Source organism: Passer montanus, unplaced genomic scaffold, assembly GCF_014805655.1.
Source record: "Passer montanus isolate IOZ18808 unplaced genomic scaffold, ASM1480565v1 scaffold574, whole genome shotgun sequence".
Taxonomy (NCBI): domain Eukaryota; kingdom Metazoa; phylum Chordata; class Aves; order Passeriformes; family Passeridae; genus Passer; species Passer montanus.
The window spans coordinates 1-17508 of record NW_024370750.1 but is presented as its reverse complement, the minus strand read 5'-3'; the positions used below and the strand labels follow the sequence as shown (position 1 = coordinate 17508).

The 17508-nt window shown below is 48.1% G+C and overlaps 2 protein-coding genes and 1 pseudogene across 2 annotated transcripts; 1 reads left to right on the top strand and 2 right to left on the bottom strand.

The window, feature by feature from the left end:
• Positions 1-5: 5 nt before the first annotated feature.
• LOC120510399 (cytochrome P450 2G1-like) lies at positions 6-1287 on the bottom strand (the record flags this gene model as incomplete). Its single annotated transcript, XM_039726200.1, has 3 exons — positions 1029-1287; positions 418-567; positions 6-113 (listed from the first exon to the last, which is right to left on the bottom strand). Coding segments are annotated over exons 1-3 (502 nt in total), but the record flags the coding sequence as incomplete, so codon positions are not given.
• Positions 1288-4872: 3585 nt separating this feature from the next.
• Positions 4873-11009, top strand: LOC120510398 (annotated as a pseudogene).
• A 3672-nt stretch (positions 11010-14681) lies between these two features.
• Positions 14682-17476, bottom strand: LOC120510397 (cytochrome P450 2C25-like). Its single transcript, XM_039726199.1, has 3 exons — positions 17199-17476; positions 15930-16071; positions 14682-15234 (listed from the first exon to the last, which is right to left on the bottom strand). The coding sequence occupies exons 1-3, from the start codon at positions 17400-17402 to the stop codon at positions 15053-15055; spliced, it is 528 nt and encodes a 175-aa protein (XP_039582133.1). The 5' UTR covers positions 17403-17476; the 3' UTR covers positions 14682-15052.
• Between the last annotated feature and the right edge of the window lie 32 nt (positions 17477-17508).

Here is a 17508-nt window from a genome sequence, read left to right as displayed (position 1 = left end):
CATCAGAGCCAGGAACTTCTTGTCTTTATAATCATATCGTCTCCCAAAGACAATGGAGCATATGACATTGGAGACAGCACAGCTCAGCATGAAGGTTGCGTCAAAAGGTGTTCCTGTGAATTTAGAAAAGTTACAGACTATTAAAAAACCGCCATGAAATGTTGTATGTCTGCTTATGTCTACTGTGGGTAATCTGAACTCTGCCCGTTAGTGGAAATATCAGATCAGTCTCTGACTGACACAGAAGGGTCCTCCAAACAGAACAGGACGTGGTCACAAAATTGTTATGGCTTTGTAATGAGGGGTAGCTGTGCATGGACCAAATCCACAGGAACTTCATTCCTTGCTAAAGATGTGAACTCCCTTAATACAGCCTCTTTTGTTTCAAACATAAAATAGATTGAAAATGGACTGTACCCTTTGTTTTGTGGATTTCCTCCAGCAAGTAGTCAGATTCCTCCTGTATCCTCTCTTCAATGCTCCTCTTCCCCATTCCAAAATTCCGCAGAGCGGTGAGAGAAAACCGCCGTACGTGCAACCATGGCTCGTTGTTACTAAAAACAATTCCTGCAGAGGAAGAAGGATGCCTGTTTTCGGCATGCTGGTGTGAGATGAATGGTGGCTCATGGTGACAGTGAATCGTGTCCCTGGAGAGCACTGACATGGCAGCATCACAGTGTGGTTTGGAGGTTCTGTAGTCCAACTGCCTGCTTTCGGCCTTCTCTGCTACATGCCCGACATCCTTGTGAATAATTCATCACTCACCCATACACAGTTTCCCTTGCTGCAGCTGGTGGCTGCTGCCCCTTGCCATTTCCCTGCCCATCCTTGAGAACAATCTGGCTCTCCTTCTCTGCCACCTCCCACCCTTTCAGTGGCTGTAGCCCTCTCTGGCTTCCCCTCTCCAGGTGGGTTGCACCCACCCCTGGCAGTTTTCCCTCATGCAAGGTACACTCCAGCTCTAATCTGCTGAACACATCCTCAGCCCTTCCCTTCTCCTTCAGAAGGAGCTCAGTCAGCAAACTTACCTAATCCCTGGTTAGCCCTGTCTCCAGTTGGCTCACGTCCTCTGGCAGCAAACTCGTCCGCACGATCGATCAAGGCTTCTTTCACCGCGTCGTATCCGTGCAGCACCACCACTGGGTCAGAGCCCATGTGCACTGTGAACACGGGTCCATACTCTTCACTGAGCTGTAAAAATGCAAGAGAGAACATGGCCATGGAGCAAATAGTGAGGAAGAGCAGGAAAGTCTCCTTGCTGCTGCCTCCCATAGTAGGCGGTTAGCCTCCCACATTAGTAACATCAAGATTTGGTTCTCTCATGATAAATGTGGCTGTGCAGATGGGTCCCACATATCTCTAAAACATAGCTATAAAAACCAAACATTTTTTCTTTGTGCTTTACAGTGAGAGTGAAATGGGGCTTGGTGTCAGAAAAGGGATCCCAGGTCTGGAGAAGCACCTTGGCCAAATATGAGCCAGCTACATGCTGACACCCAAGATGTGAGGAGGGAGGGAGGCTGGACTTCAGAGCACCTCTGGAAACAGACAGGTTTGGATCTGAGTTTATATGCTGAAGGTCTGTGTTAGCTCAAGAGCAGGTTCTGGGTCACATGGCTGAGTCAGTCAATGTTTACTAGTCAATCATTTGTTAGATTGCCCTGTGTTATGAAACTTTTATTGGTATTAATTATTCATTGAAGTCACACCTTATCTCAAACAACTGAGGTTAGGAAATCTGTAATGTGCTCACATAACCTATTTTGTTTTACTTAGTGCTAATTGTTAAGGAAATCATGGTGGGGCACACTGTCCTACTGAAGCACTCACAGATATTCACTGTCACAGGAGAATCTTCCAAGTACTTCAGTGACATTTGGGTTTTCTGTTCTTCCCTATTGATTGCACCAGCCCTCAGTGGTGTGAGCCATCCTTCATTGTTCCTGAAAACTTTCTGATGTTATCAGTAAAGTTCACACTGCATGTGATTTGCCAAAGGACATGCAACTGTGTTTTCCTCAGCAATTGCACAGCAACAGCCTCAGTCTCTCTCCCTAGGGGTGACTGGCTTCACAAGAGAGGAGAGTATAAAATATCAATCTAGCAATGCTAGAAAGGTCTCCAGACATGACAATAGACAAGACAGGACTTGCTGATTGAGGCAAAATGAAGATGTCAGAAAAGGGGATGAGACATTGAGACTCTGACTTCTTCAAGGGCTCCTAGAGGAGAAAAAGAGAAAACCACAGAGAAGAGAGAAACCCAGAACTTAAGAGAGTCTCTGGGGAATGGCTTCCCATGCTGTGACAGAGATGCACTTTTCTGAGGTTGGGTATAGGCCATTGCAACCTGGCAACTGGTCCTTGCACTTACCAAAGCAGCTCCTCCAACCTACTGCTGGAAGCTGGCACGCACACATTCTTGTTTCATTGAAGTCTGACTCCACTATGAGGAGTTCCCTAGGTGCTCTGGGAGACAGCAGAGCATGTCTGGTGTATTGCAAGGGCTTAAAAAAGAGCTGGAGGCTTCCTGCCCAAATTACACAGGACTGCATACCAGGGGGGATCCCAAGGCAGTGGCAAGGGCTGGTAGAAACAGCCCTCAGGGCTGTGCTCAGCTTCTTCAGTCTGGCCTTAACCGTCCATCTCTCCCAAACTGTGACACATTTGCAGGCAAAGCTGATCGGAAGGTGTTGCAAGGATCGGGGATGTGGGACATGGTGGGAAATAGCAAGAGGCCTGGGTGAACTGAGTGCTTCCTTGGGACAAGCTGTGTTTGCTGCAGAGCAGCGTGTTAAGGTGAGCTTCCCTTTCACTCAGAGGAGCTAGTGAAGATCTCCTTCCTTTGCAAAAGTTTTTGTACCTTCCCTTCAGAAGGGAGTTCTAAGTCATCCTTATTCTCTTGGATGGGTGCAATAATTCTCCAGTTATTCATTTTAAGTCTTAATTTACTTCTTAGAGAGCCATACTCAATACTTTGCTGGAAAAACCAAATTGTCAACAACTTTTGGCTACTTGCTGGTCTGCTGGCCACATTCCTGCATCAGCTCAGATGCTGTCAGGTCAGTTCATGTAGGTTCATGTAGGTTCATGGAAGTTCATCTAATGAAAGTGAAGTTCATGAGAGTTTGCACTTCCACATGAGGTAGCTGCCAGCCAGCAGAGTTCATGACCTTACCTCCTTGTCTACAAAGTTCCCTTTTGTCCATGACAATCAGACTAGTGGTCCACAGAGAGGTTTTCTTCACCTTCCTTCATCCTCTTCATGTCTTTCCTGTCTGTGGTGGTCTTGGCTGCCATCTAAACTGGTGCTTACAGCTGGGTCACTATAATGCATGGGAACTATCAAAAGGATGAGGAAAAGATTTCTGAGGAAGAGAGACCTGCTAGTTTCATGTCAGCTAGGCTGCTTTCTGCTTTCCAATTTCCATAACAACTTCTTTCAAACAAAGCATTTAATTTCCCTGAATTTCAGGCTCATCTGAAGAGCCTCCCATCCCTACATGATCAACCACAGCTATTTGGTGTCTGTGTAGGAACTAGGAAGGGGCAGTTACCTGACAACATTCTCAGCACAGGTACTCCTTGGCAGATCTACAGCATTCTGGCGTTCTTTCACATAGAATTATTCTTCAGGTCCACGTCGACATTTTTTCTGTCAGCAGAAGTAAAGTATTGATGGATTAAAGTATAATCAAAGTACTTCCCTATAGCTCCAAAGTACCCTATTGATTTTTACCCAATTATCAGCAGGTAATGCAGTCAAAGGTGCATTTGGCAGCCATTCAGTGATGATGTGATTTGGGCATGCCCAGTGCTCAGCTTCTAAAGAGATGGAGCCTCCCTCCCTGGCAAAGTCTAAATGTTTTCCATGGGTGTCTCTCCACTGTTGCTGCCTGGTGCCTGGGCAGGCTCTGTGGGGAGCAGCTGGTTCATGAGGGCTGCTCAAGCCTCAGCCATGCAGGCAGCCTGCCGAGATCCATTGTCTCCATCTCCTGTTGTGCAGAGCTGCTGACACAGTCTTACACTTTGTGGAGCAGCCCTCCTGGTTGGTGCATGAAATTAGCAGAGGCAGGCACAGGGACCTTGTTGAGCAGCTGGGATCGTGGCACTTTGTACAGCTGTGCAGCAAAGGTGGGCTGTGGGCTGAGGGGGAAGAGCAAAGGAAATGCCTCCCTCAGACTCAGCTGCTGCCCACCCACCATGCCTGTGATGAGGGCTGGCTGGGGCCAGGGAACTGATGCTGTACAGTGCTGTGCAGACATCCAGGAGCTGGAGGGTCTGCTGAGGGCAGAAGTGTAAAGACATTCTCAGTTCCGTGGCATGAATGCAGAAACATGTATGGAAAGATGGACAACGAGGCATTTGCTTGGTGTGGCTGCCTGATGTGTGGCTGGGGAGAAGACTCTCCATGGCACCTTGCACTTACAGGCAGGCCATGGTTGCTGGCAGGCAGAGTTTCCTCTGGGATCACAGAGGCTGCCCTTGCCTGTGTTTCAAGCCCAGCTCAGGGGCCCACTTGCCAGTTTTTGGGGGAAGGGGTCCCAGAGAGCACACCATCCTGCCACTTAGCAGCCAGGCCTGAGCCAGTCCTGCAACTATCCCCACAAACACCCTGCAAACAGGGCTGTAAGTCCACAGCCACGAGTGCTTATGGGGAATCACCACTGTTTAGGCGTGCAAAGCCTTCTGAGCTCCGTGATTTCTCACAGATTTTATCTGGAGGGCTCTTTCTGTGCTTTTAGGTCAGCCCCTGTGTCTGGAATTTGAACCCCTGTAGTCTTTAAAAGAGTAAAGGAGCATTGTCACTGTTTCTTGCGCTCATGGCATGTAATGAGCAATTAGAGCAGGAATAGGGAGCATGGGAAGAAGCAAGCAGGTTTCCTATATGTCCCAAATGTGGGAAAGACTCAGGGAAAGAAGTATTGAAGACCCTCCTGGGGCTCTACAGTATGAATACAGACCCATCTCTTGATATGAGCTTAAATCTTGCCCTTTGGTTTCCTTCAAAGAGTGCAAGCAGACTCTGCTGAGTTCAGGTGAGGGCAATGGAAGATGTTTAACTGCTGGGCTGGGTCCAGCTGGGCACTTCAGGGATTTCTGGTCCCAGCTGGCTCCACAATTTAAAAGGACTAGGCTAAGAGCCTAGCAAGAGAGCAGGATGGGTGTTGTAGGGTGGTCTAGGGCTGCTAGATCAGGGGCTGTGCTCCTCTGGGTGTTTCTTGGTCCCCTGGCTTTGGTTCTGGGGGCTCATGTCAGTGTTTTTACTGATCCTACCCTGCTGACTTGTGGCCAAAAAAGCTTGCAGCTCACCTTACCTCCAGGCTGGGAAGGGAATGCTTCATTTGTGCTGACTACTTGGGGTGAGATAATATCAAGATGCATTTTTAGCCATATCTTTGTCCAAATGCAGAGGCGCACGGAATGAGAGGAAAGGAACAGGTTGTGATGTGAAGTGCTGTTGAACTTCACTGAAGTTCTGTGCATCTTGCATAATCAGGGGGCTGTTTATATGACACAGCAGTCAAGGACTTGGTGAAGTGCTGTGCCTGGGTCTAGATGTCTTGGCTGCTGGATTCTCTCACTGCTGGTCCAGACCCTAATATGGCCTAGGTCCCTATTTCCTACAGAAAGGATGGATTGTAGCAGGTCTGATCTGCAATGTGGGACTCTGAAGCCTCTGCTGCTGTGCCCCCTTTCCCCAGATACTGAAGGGAAGGCACATGTTCTGCAGAATGACTCCAGCTGTGGATTCTTGGTATCTGGGACTCCAGAGGGCTCCAGGAAAGTATTGGTCTCTTATGCAGGCTGTTATGTCTTTGAGTGGGTGAGTGGCCTGAGGGATTCTGCTGGGGCTGTACCTACTGCTGCTCTGGCTGTCCTGACTGGTGTGGCTTTCCCCTAGGATCACAATTACCTTATGCAGGTTGGGCTTGAAGGAGCAGATGCTGCTGAGCCAAAGGGACTTGTGCCTCTCTGCAGGGTCAGCAGGTGAATGTGTGCATTGTGTCTCCCAGCCATATTCTGGCTACATGAGTTCCTGCAAGTTCAGGGATTGAACTGGAGACTGGGTACAATGATTTCCTAAACTACCAAGAGTTGATCTAGATAGCTTTTTCTTGCCATGTCTAATGTAAGTCCAGTTTCCTGTAAAGGGCCTCAGGGGGAGTCTCTGCTCCATGGAAATGCAGGTTCCTCCTGAGCAGGCTTCTTGCCTGATCCAGGCCATGTGTTTGACCCTCACCTAACTCTCACTTCCCTTGATGTGTATGCAGAGTCACCAGAACTCCTCCAACCCGTGTCCTTCATGTCTTTATCCCCCTGCTCTTGTGCTTTATCTGCAAAGACCTGCTGTTTTTTCCAGCCCTGGATGCTCCAAGCAGTAGTGTCTGCTCAGCTGTTCCCAGCCAGGACCAGCTGCCTTGTGCCTCCCTGCCCATCAGCCAAGGGAGACTGTGAAGCATGAGGCTGCTGCTATGATTCCAGAGACAAGGTGAAACCTTGGTACTTTGGTAACACAGGTAAGCCTGATCAGCTGTTCTCCCTCCCTCCTGAGCTGCTGCAAAGCAGGGTTTCTCACTTTGCTGGCAGGACAAGTCAGTGGCTCAGGGCTATGTTTTTGGCTGCCAAGAATATCACGTCCCAGTCAAGTGTCCAGCATTTTCCACTGTATTGCAACACACCTGGTTTTATGCCCGGCATCGGTGTTGTTGTTGCAACTGGTTGCACTTGTCTTGCCGTACTTAGCACTTGTTTTGTGGGTTTAAGGCAGAACAGCTTGCAGGACTTGCTGGTCTTGGTTGTTATGTTAGAGCCTCCTTTCCCTCACTCTTATCTCTAATATAATCCACTGATTATATCTTTTTCTCCAGTGACAGCTCATTGCACACCTGATGGCCAGTTTTCCATTGCTGTGTCTCAAGATGTGACCCTACCACCTCTTGCCCTGGACTCAGTGCAACTGGCAGAGGACACATTACTGGCTGTGTCCCTGTCCTAACAACCTGCCTTTGTTTTGTGTACCAGTTTCCATTCTCTGCCTGTGGCACTATTTTCAGGTAAGAGCTGCAGCTGTTGCTAGGCTGGAAGAGCTGGAACAGCCTGACGTGGCTTTGGCTGCTTAATGAACATCTTACAGACTTCCACAGGCCAAATGCTGTTCTCCAGCCTCATACTGATGCAGCCTGACTTTACCACAGTGATGGTGCCTATCTGTTTTTCCAGATGACTGCAGACCAGGCCATATATGAGAATGAGCTGGTGGCAAGCAGCGATGTGAAGACTGGGAGCCTTGGCTCTGTCACTAGGGATAGCATTTTCAGGTATTACCCTGGGGCTGATGTTGCTGGGTGCCCCTGGGTTCAATGTCACTAGAGAAATTCCTGCTTGTCACAAGCTCTGAGCTCACATGAGGGTGCTGGAGTAGGTTGAAGACTGGTGTATCTCTAATTAGTAGGTATAAAGCTGATATTGTTCAATGACAATCTGCAGATTGTCAAATCTAAGCACTAAAGAGAATTTCAAGTATTTGTTAAAGGGAAGTGACAGAAGAAAGGGGCTATAACTAATGAAAGTGGATGATAGGGAGTATCAGAAGAGAAAGGGAGTATCAGAGTGGCTTTTCTTATTTGCCTGATTTGGAGCTTTCCTTTCCCACCAGGTTACATGTCCGATGTACTTATTCCATCAGTGGGAGCTCCATTCCCTTGAGTGTTTAGGTCTTCACGTTGCCAGCACTCCCTGCTGTGTCCCAGCCAGGCCCTCTGTCTTTGGAGCTGCATGTTGCCTCAGGTAGGAGGGGTTTGCAGGACCTGCTCAAGGCTCCCAGTGCAGGGCTCTGGTCTCTGATGAGTAACAGTGGAGTATTGATGGGCTATCCCAGCACTGCTTCCCTGCCATGGTCAGAACTTATTGATATGGTTATAAAGGATGCCTGTTCCTGTTTCTTCCTGCTCTTAAAAGGCTCTTGGGTTTCTTCTGTCCCAGATGGAAGCTATACTTCCTACTATATGGACAGTGACTACCATGTTGTGAAGACTCTGAGAGACCCTCTTCATGCAGAGGTCAGGATCCTTTAGAGAACAGACCCAGACCTGATTTTAGTTCTGCACCACTGCTGGGCCACACCAAGCACCAACTCCCCAGCAACTGCAGCAGTGGCCACTTTTGGTGGATGGGTAAGTAACTTATAAAATACTTTGGGTCAGGGGAATAACTTGCTCTTTTTCACTGCTTACCTTTCCTCCTCAGGTGCCCTTATGCAGGGGACAACTATCAGACACAGCTGGTGTCTCCAAGTTTCACCTCAGGACTACTGTTGCCCTCTCATTACCAGCGTTTCATGCTCTACACATTCACCTTTGTGGACTCCACTTCCCATGAGAAACTCTCTGGGCTGGTAAGATCCTGTCTTGCCTGCCTAGTTTCACACTGAAGACAAGTAAAATGTGTGAGCAATAGGAAGCACTTCATGACTGTGAGTCTCTTGGCCTCCTTGGGGGAGTGGGGCAAAGACTAGGAAAATCCTCTGCTGAAACACAAGAGGAGAGCTTGATGCAAAAAGCCTCATTCCCTGAAGTGAATGTGGTAGAGGTAGAGACATCACTTTTGGAGTGTGACAGAAAATGTGCCTACTAGAAGAATAGTTTACCTAAGCAAGTGCTAGTTTGGGTGGTGAATTAGCTTAGGGAGTGTGCTCTAGCTACACTAATCAATATTCTCTAAAGTACATTTCTTGGCCAAAATGACTTGGAAATAAACTTTGAGTACCTTTTGAAGCATCTGGGCTCTGAATCTCATTGAGATCCTCCAGTTAAGTCACATGAAATTCACCCTCCTGCCTTGTACTCTTTGCTCAGTGCTCCTGGGATCGACTAAAACACCAAATTGGTCTCAGCTGTACTTAACAAGGTTCCCAGTGAAGTGGTGCCCGGGCAGCAGTATTGCAGGTGTCAGGGAGAAGTGCTGTAATGCCACATTGCACCGAGATTGCAAGTGTAAATGGTGTAAAAGTTTCGAAGCTGCCTTGGAGCGGACAGCAGAGGGCTCCAAGGCTACAGCCTGGATGTGAAACAAGCCGAACAGACCTTCCTGCCTTCCCCCTTAGGGACCAGGCCTGTGGTACGGAGCTAACTCTCCCCTTAGCAGCCCATATGGTGCTGTGGCTTTGGATTTGTCCCTAAAACAGTGTTGAAAACAGATGTTCTTGCTGATTGCTGAATAGCACTTGCAGAACACCAAGACTTTCTCTTCATTCTGCTCTCTCTCAACCCCAAGTGAGTAGGCATGGAACAGGCTAGGACCTGGGAGGCAGCAGAGCTGAATCGAAGTGGCCAAAGGAATATTCCGTGTGCACAATTTTATGCTCAGCAGTGTAAGCAAACATTGAGGGATTTGATCTTCCAGCGTAGCTGGTGCCCCAACTGCCTGGGCACTGACCTGCCTGAAGGAGCTGGGTGGGTGACTTGCCTTCACTTGTGCTTTAGGTCTTTTCTTCCCTCTTCTCCTCTCCTTCACTTATTTAACTGTCTTTACAGCTACAGGTGTTCTTGCTTTTGCTCTTCCCATTCTTTTTCTGCCCTGCTGGGGCAGAGTAGGGGCAGTGAGCAAGCGGCTGTGTGGGCGCTTAGCTGCTGGTTGAGGTCAGTGTGCCACTCTAGGATATCACCAGGCCCCAGACAGTGCCTGAGGGATTTCAGGCTGTGTTCCATTTTTCTCTAGGTGTACCTGCACTGCAGTGCTTCCGTGTGCCACCAGTCTGTAAAGGAGTCCTGCATCACCTCTTGTCCTTCCAGAGTCAGGAAGTGCCTTGGCCTTCTGCTCCCTAGCCCAAGGGGCAGCAAGGGCCTAGTCTCCAAGCTGGGGAGTAGGAGACATGTAGCCTATGGAGTAATTCCCTTAAGGCATGGACAGCTTGACAAAGCGTTTCCTGCTCCTTTCCACTGACCAAGTGGCTCTTCTTATGCCAAAAAGACAGAGGTCTTCATGGCCTCTTAGCTCTATGTGGTCTCACACGGAAACTGTGCCTTCAGAGCTTCCCGTGTTGAGAAGCTGACCTGGACAAAGTTTGCTGACCTTCAGGGCTCTGTCTCTTCTTACCCACAACCTTCACGTTGCTGTGTAGGGGGTAAAAGGAGTGCTGAGCATCCTTTCCAGGAAGGTACTTCCCATGTCTCCAGCAAAGGCCCTGTGATTTTCCTCCAGGATGAGCTAAGACAGGACACAGCCAAGGATGGCCTTGGTAAGTGTGGCAGCAGAGCCGGGGAAGGGGGCTGGTCTAAGGCTTTTCTACAGAAAGTCTGAGCCCCTAGGGCATCACTGTGCCTCACTGGGAGCATTCCTTGGGGTGTCTCTCCCCACAGGAGCAGCTGTGCATGCTGCAGCCCCCTGGGCTCTGGAATTTGCTGCTGTGGCAACTGCAATAGCTCTGTGTGTGGTGCTTGTGGTTTCTATGCTGTGGCAAAGGAAGGTGTCAGCCATGCATGAAATCAGTGGATTGCAATAAAGTGCCTGTCAAACCCGTTTGTTTGGTGGTCCCCCTTCCCTTGGAGACTATAGCTGTAAGAGTTCGTTTGCAAGGCAAAAATTACCGCAGTGTCAGTGCAAGCTTTCCAAATGCTCTGATTTCATCTCACTTGAATTCTTCTCCTCTGCATTTGATATCGTCTCTGCCTTGGAAAAACTGGAGACCTTGTCAAGACCTGGACTGCAGAGTGAGGCAGGATTGGTGCTGGGTGGTGTTGGCATTTCTGTTAGTGAATATAGTGGCTTTCAAAAGTAGTGACCTAGGCTCCATTCCAACACTGAGCAGAAGTGCAGCAAAGCTCACTCCAAGCAGATCCTGCAGCTGCTTCTCTGGAGATGCAGGCCAGTGTTTTGACAGGGCTGAGGACCTGGGACTTGCCCACTTGTCCCTAATTCAGTAGTTAAGATAGGGCTGTGCTCATGTGGCAGGACTGGAAAACAAGGATGCCAAAGCAGTACACAAATGGGCCTTGCTAATGATGCTGTGGATGAACTTGCCTTTCTTGCCCTAGAAATGGAAAAGGGTAGGTGGCATTTTTCTGGTGAATGAGAACATGGAAATTTCATATCAATAGGAAAAGAAAAAAAAAAGGGGGGGGCCTAGGTGGCCCTTCTGAAATTCAGGGGGGAAAAAAAATCTAACTTTACTTAGTGCTTCCTCATATGTATTCATATGACAGCAGGCAGTTAGGAGTCTTCAAAGGTCTTGGGTCAAAGCTAATTTGACATTGCTGTTGGCATAAGAGCACTTTTCTTAATTTTTAACTTATTTAGTTTAGATGAGAATAAAACCTTGCCATTTAGAGCATCTGGAGTGGTTCAGTGTGGTGTTGTCAGTCCCAGCAGCTGGGCAGCATCCCTCTTGGCTTTCTGAGGTCCTGGGTGAAAACAGTAGAACAAAGCTCTCCAGGCAGTAGAGGGGAAATGGGGCCCCACCTCCCTCCTACCTGCCCAGCCTGGGGGACCTCTGGTGCTTGCACTTAGACTGAGCTCTGCTTATAGCTGATGGAGTAGTCCTTGAGGGGAAGGAAAAATGCTTTTCCCTCTTTTCCTCTATGGCTCGATTAGAAATGCTTCCTGTTAAGGGCAGGAGAGAAGCCTTAATTGTATTGCTTTGGAGCCTTTAAAAGGGAGGAGTAGCACTTACATGTGGAGGCAAAGAACTGATCAGTAGCTTGCTTGAGGCAGCAGATGTTGTTCTTTCTAATTAGGTTCTGTTGATCCTGTGTGGTTGGAGGGTGTTAATGGGTGGTGGCATCTGTGTTTTAATTCCTTTCCTATTTCAAGAAACTTCAGGAGTAATCTTGTTGAGGCTGTCTTGGGTTAGGGGTCTTCAAAGATAGGAGCAGTTGTTAGTTGTAGTGAAGTTGTTTATTGCATGAATGCATCAGCCTCAAAGGCAAAGAGTTCAAGGTATTGAAGTCCATGCTCAAGTATGAAAGCCCGTGCTAAAATCTTTCTGGCAGAGAATCCCAAGTAAAGGCTGCAGCTGCAACAGCTCCTCTCTGGCGTGGAGTCCCAGATTCTGCGCAGGAACAGTGGCAGCAGCAGCAAGAGTTGTTCCCTGGCATAGAGTCCAATGTTCCGAGCAGCAGGAACCACAGCCTTTTTGTCTTCTTTCTTCTCTTCTTGTTATTCTTTCTTCCTTCCATCCCTTTCTCCCATCCCTTCACCCCAATGGAGGGGCATTTTATTCATAAAACATCCAATCAGCTAAAAGCACAATTCTCAAGCATTATTTCTAAACCAATCTAAACCTAATTCTAATGTGCTCAAGTAGTATGGAAGTAGTGTCACTTCTTAAAAACCTACTTATATAATATTATCTATTTATGCAAATATACAAACTTTTTTCTTAGTAATATTTACATTTATAAGTTTATCTATTGACGTGGATAGTTCTATCTATTTATACTTCTAGTTCTATCTGTTCTAGAGAGCAAACCAAGTTCTCCCATGATTTTATTATGTCTGGAGCCACGTTACTGAATTTCAAACTCAGCCTTAGGGCCTTTGCTAGCTAACGCTGTTTCTTAAGGCACTTAAAATGTATTTCTACTTACTTAAAACTGTACCGTACATTTCCACTTACTTAGAATTTAAACCTACACTTCTATTTCATATCTATGTGGCTTAATGTGTATTAATTGCTCTAAAGGCTTTAATTCAACCCCTGCATTCATTTCTCTCTTTGAGGAACTCAAAGAGGCTTGCATTGCAACATCTCTCCCTTCTCTTTGAACCATGTAGATTCCCTTAATAGCTTTGTTGATCATTTCCCAAATGCGTTGGAGAAAGGAAGACACCATGATTAGCACAACTGTTATGATGACTAAAATGTATAAACCCCTTTTTAGAAGCTCTTTCACCCATGAAGTTAAATTCCATCCATCAGACTATCTAACCAAGTTCTATCATCATTTCTAATCTGTGATACACCTTCCTTGTATGCTTTTGTAAATAGAGTCTGAGTGATCAGATAGATTTGTACCACACATTCCTTCAAAATCCTCACATCCATGTCCATGTGCTATTAAGAGAAAATCAATTGCAGCCCTGTTTTGCAAGGTTGCATGTCTGACACTGTTGACATCTGTTAGCATATCACTCAAGCAGGGAAGGTAGAACTGAACTCCTTACTCAGCCAACACCCTGGTCGATCTAATTGTTTCAGTGCCACTACTGAACTAAGTTGTGGCAGAAGAAGTGATGCTGAGAACCTTTTTCCAAAATTCCAAGGTTCAAAATCATCTTTTTAGTCTGGCTCATATTGACTAATAGATCTTTTACCTTTATGTTTCACTTTTGCACTGGATGTTAGCAGAGTAAATTTCCTGATGCTACATGGTCCACCTATGATGGGTGCCAGGATAGCAGGTCAAATCCTACCTCCACAAATGAAAAACATTCTGTTGTATGCTGGCATTTCCCCCTTCCTCAAGGGGCTGAAACTACTTATTATATTCCTTGTTCTGCCACCTGCTGTTTGGGTCTACTGCTAATACTGGAACGGAACTTTCCTGTGGGCCTTTAGGTTTGCATTGGCTTTTGCAATCAAGGGAGCATTTAGAAAGTGGGGCAGAGAAATAAGTTGGCCAGCCCAAGGGCTACATTGTTCCATGTGTTGCTCACATTTGCGGGGCTGAGATGCAGGCCTGCAGTGATAAATATCAGGGACCTGGGTGCAGCGGCAGCGACTGGCCTCTGAGTTTCTGGATTCCCGGCTGGCTGCGGCCAGTGCCGCCAGCAGTACTGAAGGAGGAAGGGCACCCTCCCGCTGAGAGACTTCCTGGGGAGAGTGCTTAAGGCAGAATGCCTTCAGGAGAGCAAGAATCCCCGGAGCTGTTTGGAGAGGAGTCGGGCTGCGTCTCGCAGGAGAAAGACAGGACCGCGCTGACAGGGAAAAGGAAGGTGTTTTATTGAAAGTGCGTCGTGCGCGGACAAAAATGCATGCCCGGCAGGGCCTTATAAACAGAATACACTGACCAATCTAAATTTTTGAGAGGAGGGAATAATGCGTAACAAACATCTCGGATCTCCAGTGGGAATAAACTGGGGGTTGAACCCTGACCTCTGGTCCAATCATTCAGTGTCCAAGACAGAAGGTTCTAGATGGAAGGGCATGGACACTGAATAACAGACAGGCAGCCAGGGAGGGATTAGGAGAGATAACTCGTAGGGAAAGGGAGTGGAAAAGTGCAACTGACGGGGCGATCAAGAAGAGGGAGAGAGAGAGAGCCCGGGGCAGAACCATAAACAGGAATGTGGGGTACAGGAATAAACCAACTTAAAACTAAAGCACCCCTACACCTGGGAATTAGTCTGAAAGCATTTTTCAAAGGACCAGCTCATTTGCTACACTACAGCCTATGGCCTTCAGCAGCAGGTGCCAAACACCCGAGACGTCATTTGGCAGACAGGGTGTAGGACACCGTTGCCCTCCAGCCCTGTGAGCTGTCCCGACTGGTGGTGTGCTGTGGCTGCTCTGGAGCTCCCTGCAGGCAGCAGCAGTGAGCACAGTGGATGACAAAGGCAGCATCCTTGCCTAGGAGGGAGAGCCCTTCCCACAGGCTGCCGGCCACAGGCTCTGCAGACCTACTCTGCAGTGCAGCAGCAGATGTGGGCACTGCCCCAGTCCAAATTAAACAACAGCTCAAATCATCCTAAACAGATTTTTGTTTATTGGATCATGAATGTACACACATGCAGCAGTGTCCATCTGCAAAGGCAGGTCTTGGTGGGACAGGTGCTGCAGGAGCAGCCACGGGAGCTGTGTTGGTGAGAAGAGCAAGAGTGGCTGTTTGATGCAGCCAGTGCCCTCAATGATCCTGGGACAGAGCATCAGTGCCAGAGGCTGCAATGTCACCCAGGGCCTCCTGCGGTGAGGTGGAGTTCTGGGAGGCTTCAGAGATCTCTGCTTTGTGCCTGTGTTTGGACTGCCTTCCTGAAGGCTTGGGAAAGTCTTGATTTGAGTAAAGATGCTGTGAAGGCATAGCTAGGTTCAGGCCACTGGAGTGGATCAGTGCTTTTCAGCGGGGAAAAGCACAGAGCTGGAAGTCAGGAGGTACATTGCTTATCCCACTCAGAGTTGGGGTTATGCTGAGCTCCTGGGGGTTGACAACAGACTTCAAAGTAAAGTTCTGCAAGATGGTGGCTAAGAATAAGAATATCTCCATTCGAGCCAAGCCCTCTCCTGGGCATATTCGTTTTCCTGGAAGTGAAAGCAGCAAATAGAACTCAATGGGAGTTTCTGAGTAGAGCAGAGTTTGTGCTAAGCAGCTGTGTTGCACAGCTTTGTTTGCTACACACAGGCATAGCAATGAGACAACTGTCAGGGTTACAGAGGGCATTTTCAAGAGAAGAATTTGTTGGCAAAAGATCCCTGACAGTTTGGATGGGTGTGTGAAGGAAGAAGAGGAGCAGGAGAAGACTTAAGTGTGGAGGGAACATGACAGGAGTCAAGATGAGAGAGAGCAGGGTGACATAAAGCACAGGTGAGAAAGTGGAGGGTCAGGCCTATTGATAGGTGAATGGTTGCATGTAGCCTAAGAGGTACTTAAAAGGTGCTGTGGAAAAAGTGGAGCTGTCACAAAAAGATTCGTTCAGGATGACCTGGGTGGTTGTGTAGGCAGGGGACCAGGTATTTTAGTGCCAGTGGATCCCATTCATGTCATTACATTGACAGCTCCTAGCAGGAGATTTGAGAAGCCATCAGGCCTGAAGAAGATGGGAGATGCCACTGGAGATAGGAGCAGAAGTGAGGAGATATCCAGAGAGCAGTAAGCCCCAAGGCAACACCTGTGGGACTGCGTTGGGAAGAGGCAGTTGAGTGTTGCAGGGAAAGGCAGAGTGGTCACCAGAGGGGGAGGCTGACAGAAAGAGGAAAAGGACAAACGTGTGCTTTACCTGCTGAGAAGGGCATGAAGAAGTTGCTCTTCCTAAAGCTGCCATCCTTATTCAAGAAATGTTCAGGATTGAACTCATGTGGGTTTGGAAACTCTTTACTGTCATAGAGGACAGAAGCGAGGATAGGGTAAATCGTGGTGCCCTGAAGTAACAAAAGAAGAGCAGAACATGAGAAGCAGGCAAGTGAGATCACTCAATCTGACTGCCTGCCAAGTTGAGACTCTGCTTCCCTGTATAACCCTACCAGTGCCTTTGGTTTCCCTTTGGGGACCCTTCTTTGGAGGAGGCATCTTTAGGGAGACCCTACTGAATGTCACAGCAGTTGTTGGCTGCTCTTCCTGACTTCTCCCTCTTGTCTCCAGAGCATTCATTCTGGCCTTGCTCTGGTCATCAGGGGACACCCCACCTAATTCTTCTCTTTCCTGGTGTTCCACAATAATGACTTTGTAGATGTACCATGTCCCTTCTTTCTGAGAGTCCAAAATATCCAAAGCACACAAAGCTGTGGAAAACAAGCTCCTGTTCCTGCCACAATCCTCTACCTTCCCACGTGCTGGCCAGCCATTAACAGGGCCTGGAGTATTCAGCAGCGATGACACAAGAGTTCTCTGCTGGTAGCTGAGCAGTTCTCTGGGTCCTGCCTTATGATTTGACACAGAGAGCTGGAAATCACACCAGCAGCAGCCCATGTACTGCTGTTTCCCAGCTGCCCACAGTCTCCCAGAAGAGCCATGAGCACTGCTGCAGCAGGCCAGGCCAAGCCATGGGCTGCTCTGGCCCACCAGCCTGCCTCTGGCAGTGGCCAGCAGAGACTGCCTCAGGAAGAGTGCTAGAGCAGAGCCAACAGCTATGGCTGGCTCCATTCAATGCAAACATCACCTACAGCATTTTGTGGCTCAGAGTCTTTCTGTGCTCAATAACCAACAACTGACTTTGCTCCCAAGCATGTGCCCAGGCTATCCTGGATGGTGGTGAGCTGCTCCTCAGCTTTGCTGCCTGTTGTGTGAAGAATCACTGCTCTGGGTGTTGGTGAACCCACTGTGCTTCTGCTAATGTTAAAGCTGCAGAGCAAGGGAACAAAAGTGTTGGTCAGATCTACTGTTTTAGTCTTGGCCCATGGAGCATCAACAAGAGAGTGCAAGTCAGCTACAGCTGCCTGAGGATAAAACCCTCTACAAAGGGCTGGGTGAAAACAAGGTCAGGCCACAACAGCTCTAACTTGTGGCTTTAACTGACTGACCAAGAACTGCTGAAGTCAAGGGAGCTAACCTTAGGAATGATGTAGTCTCTGAAGCTGGTGTCTTTGGTCACAGCGCGAGGGACACCCAAGGGGACAAGAGTGATGAAGCGCTGGATTTCATGGACCACGGCATCTGTGTAGGGCATCTGGGTCCGGTCAGCCACACAGGGTTTTCTTGATCGTCCTACTACCTGGTCAATCTCTTCTTGAATTTTCTCTGTCGTGAGAGGCATAAACCATCAAATGGGTAAATAAAACCAAAGCTGTCTAAATAGGTTGCCTTAAGCTGTTTTCAAATCACAGATGGCAGGAGCATGAAGTTGGTTTTGATGTTGACTG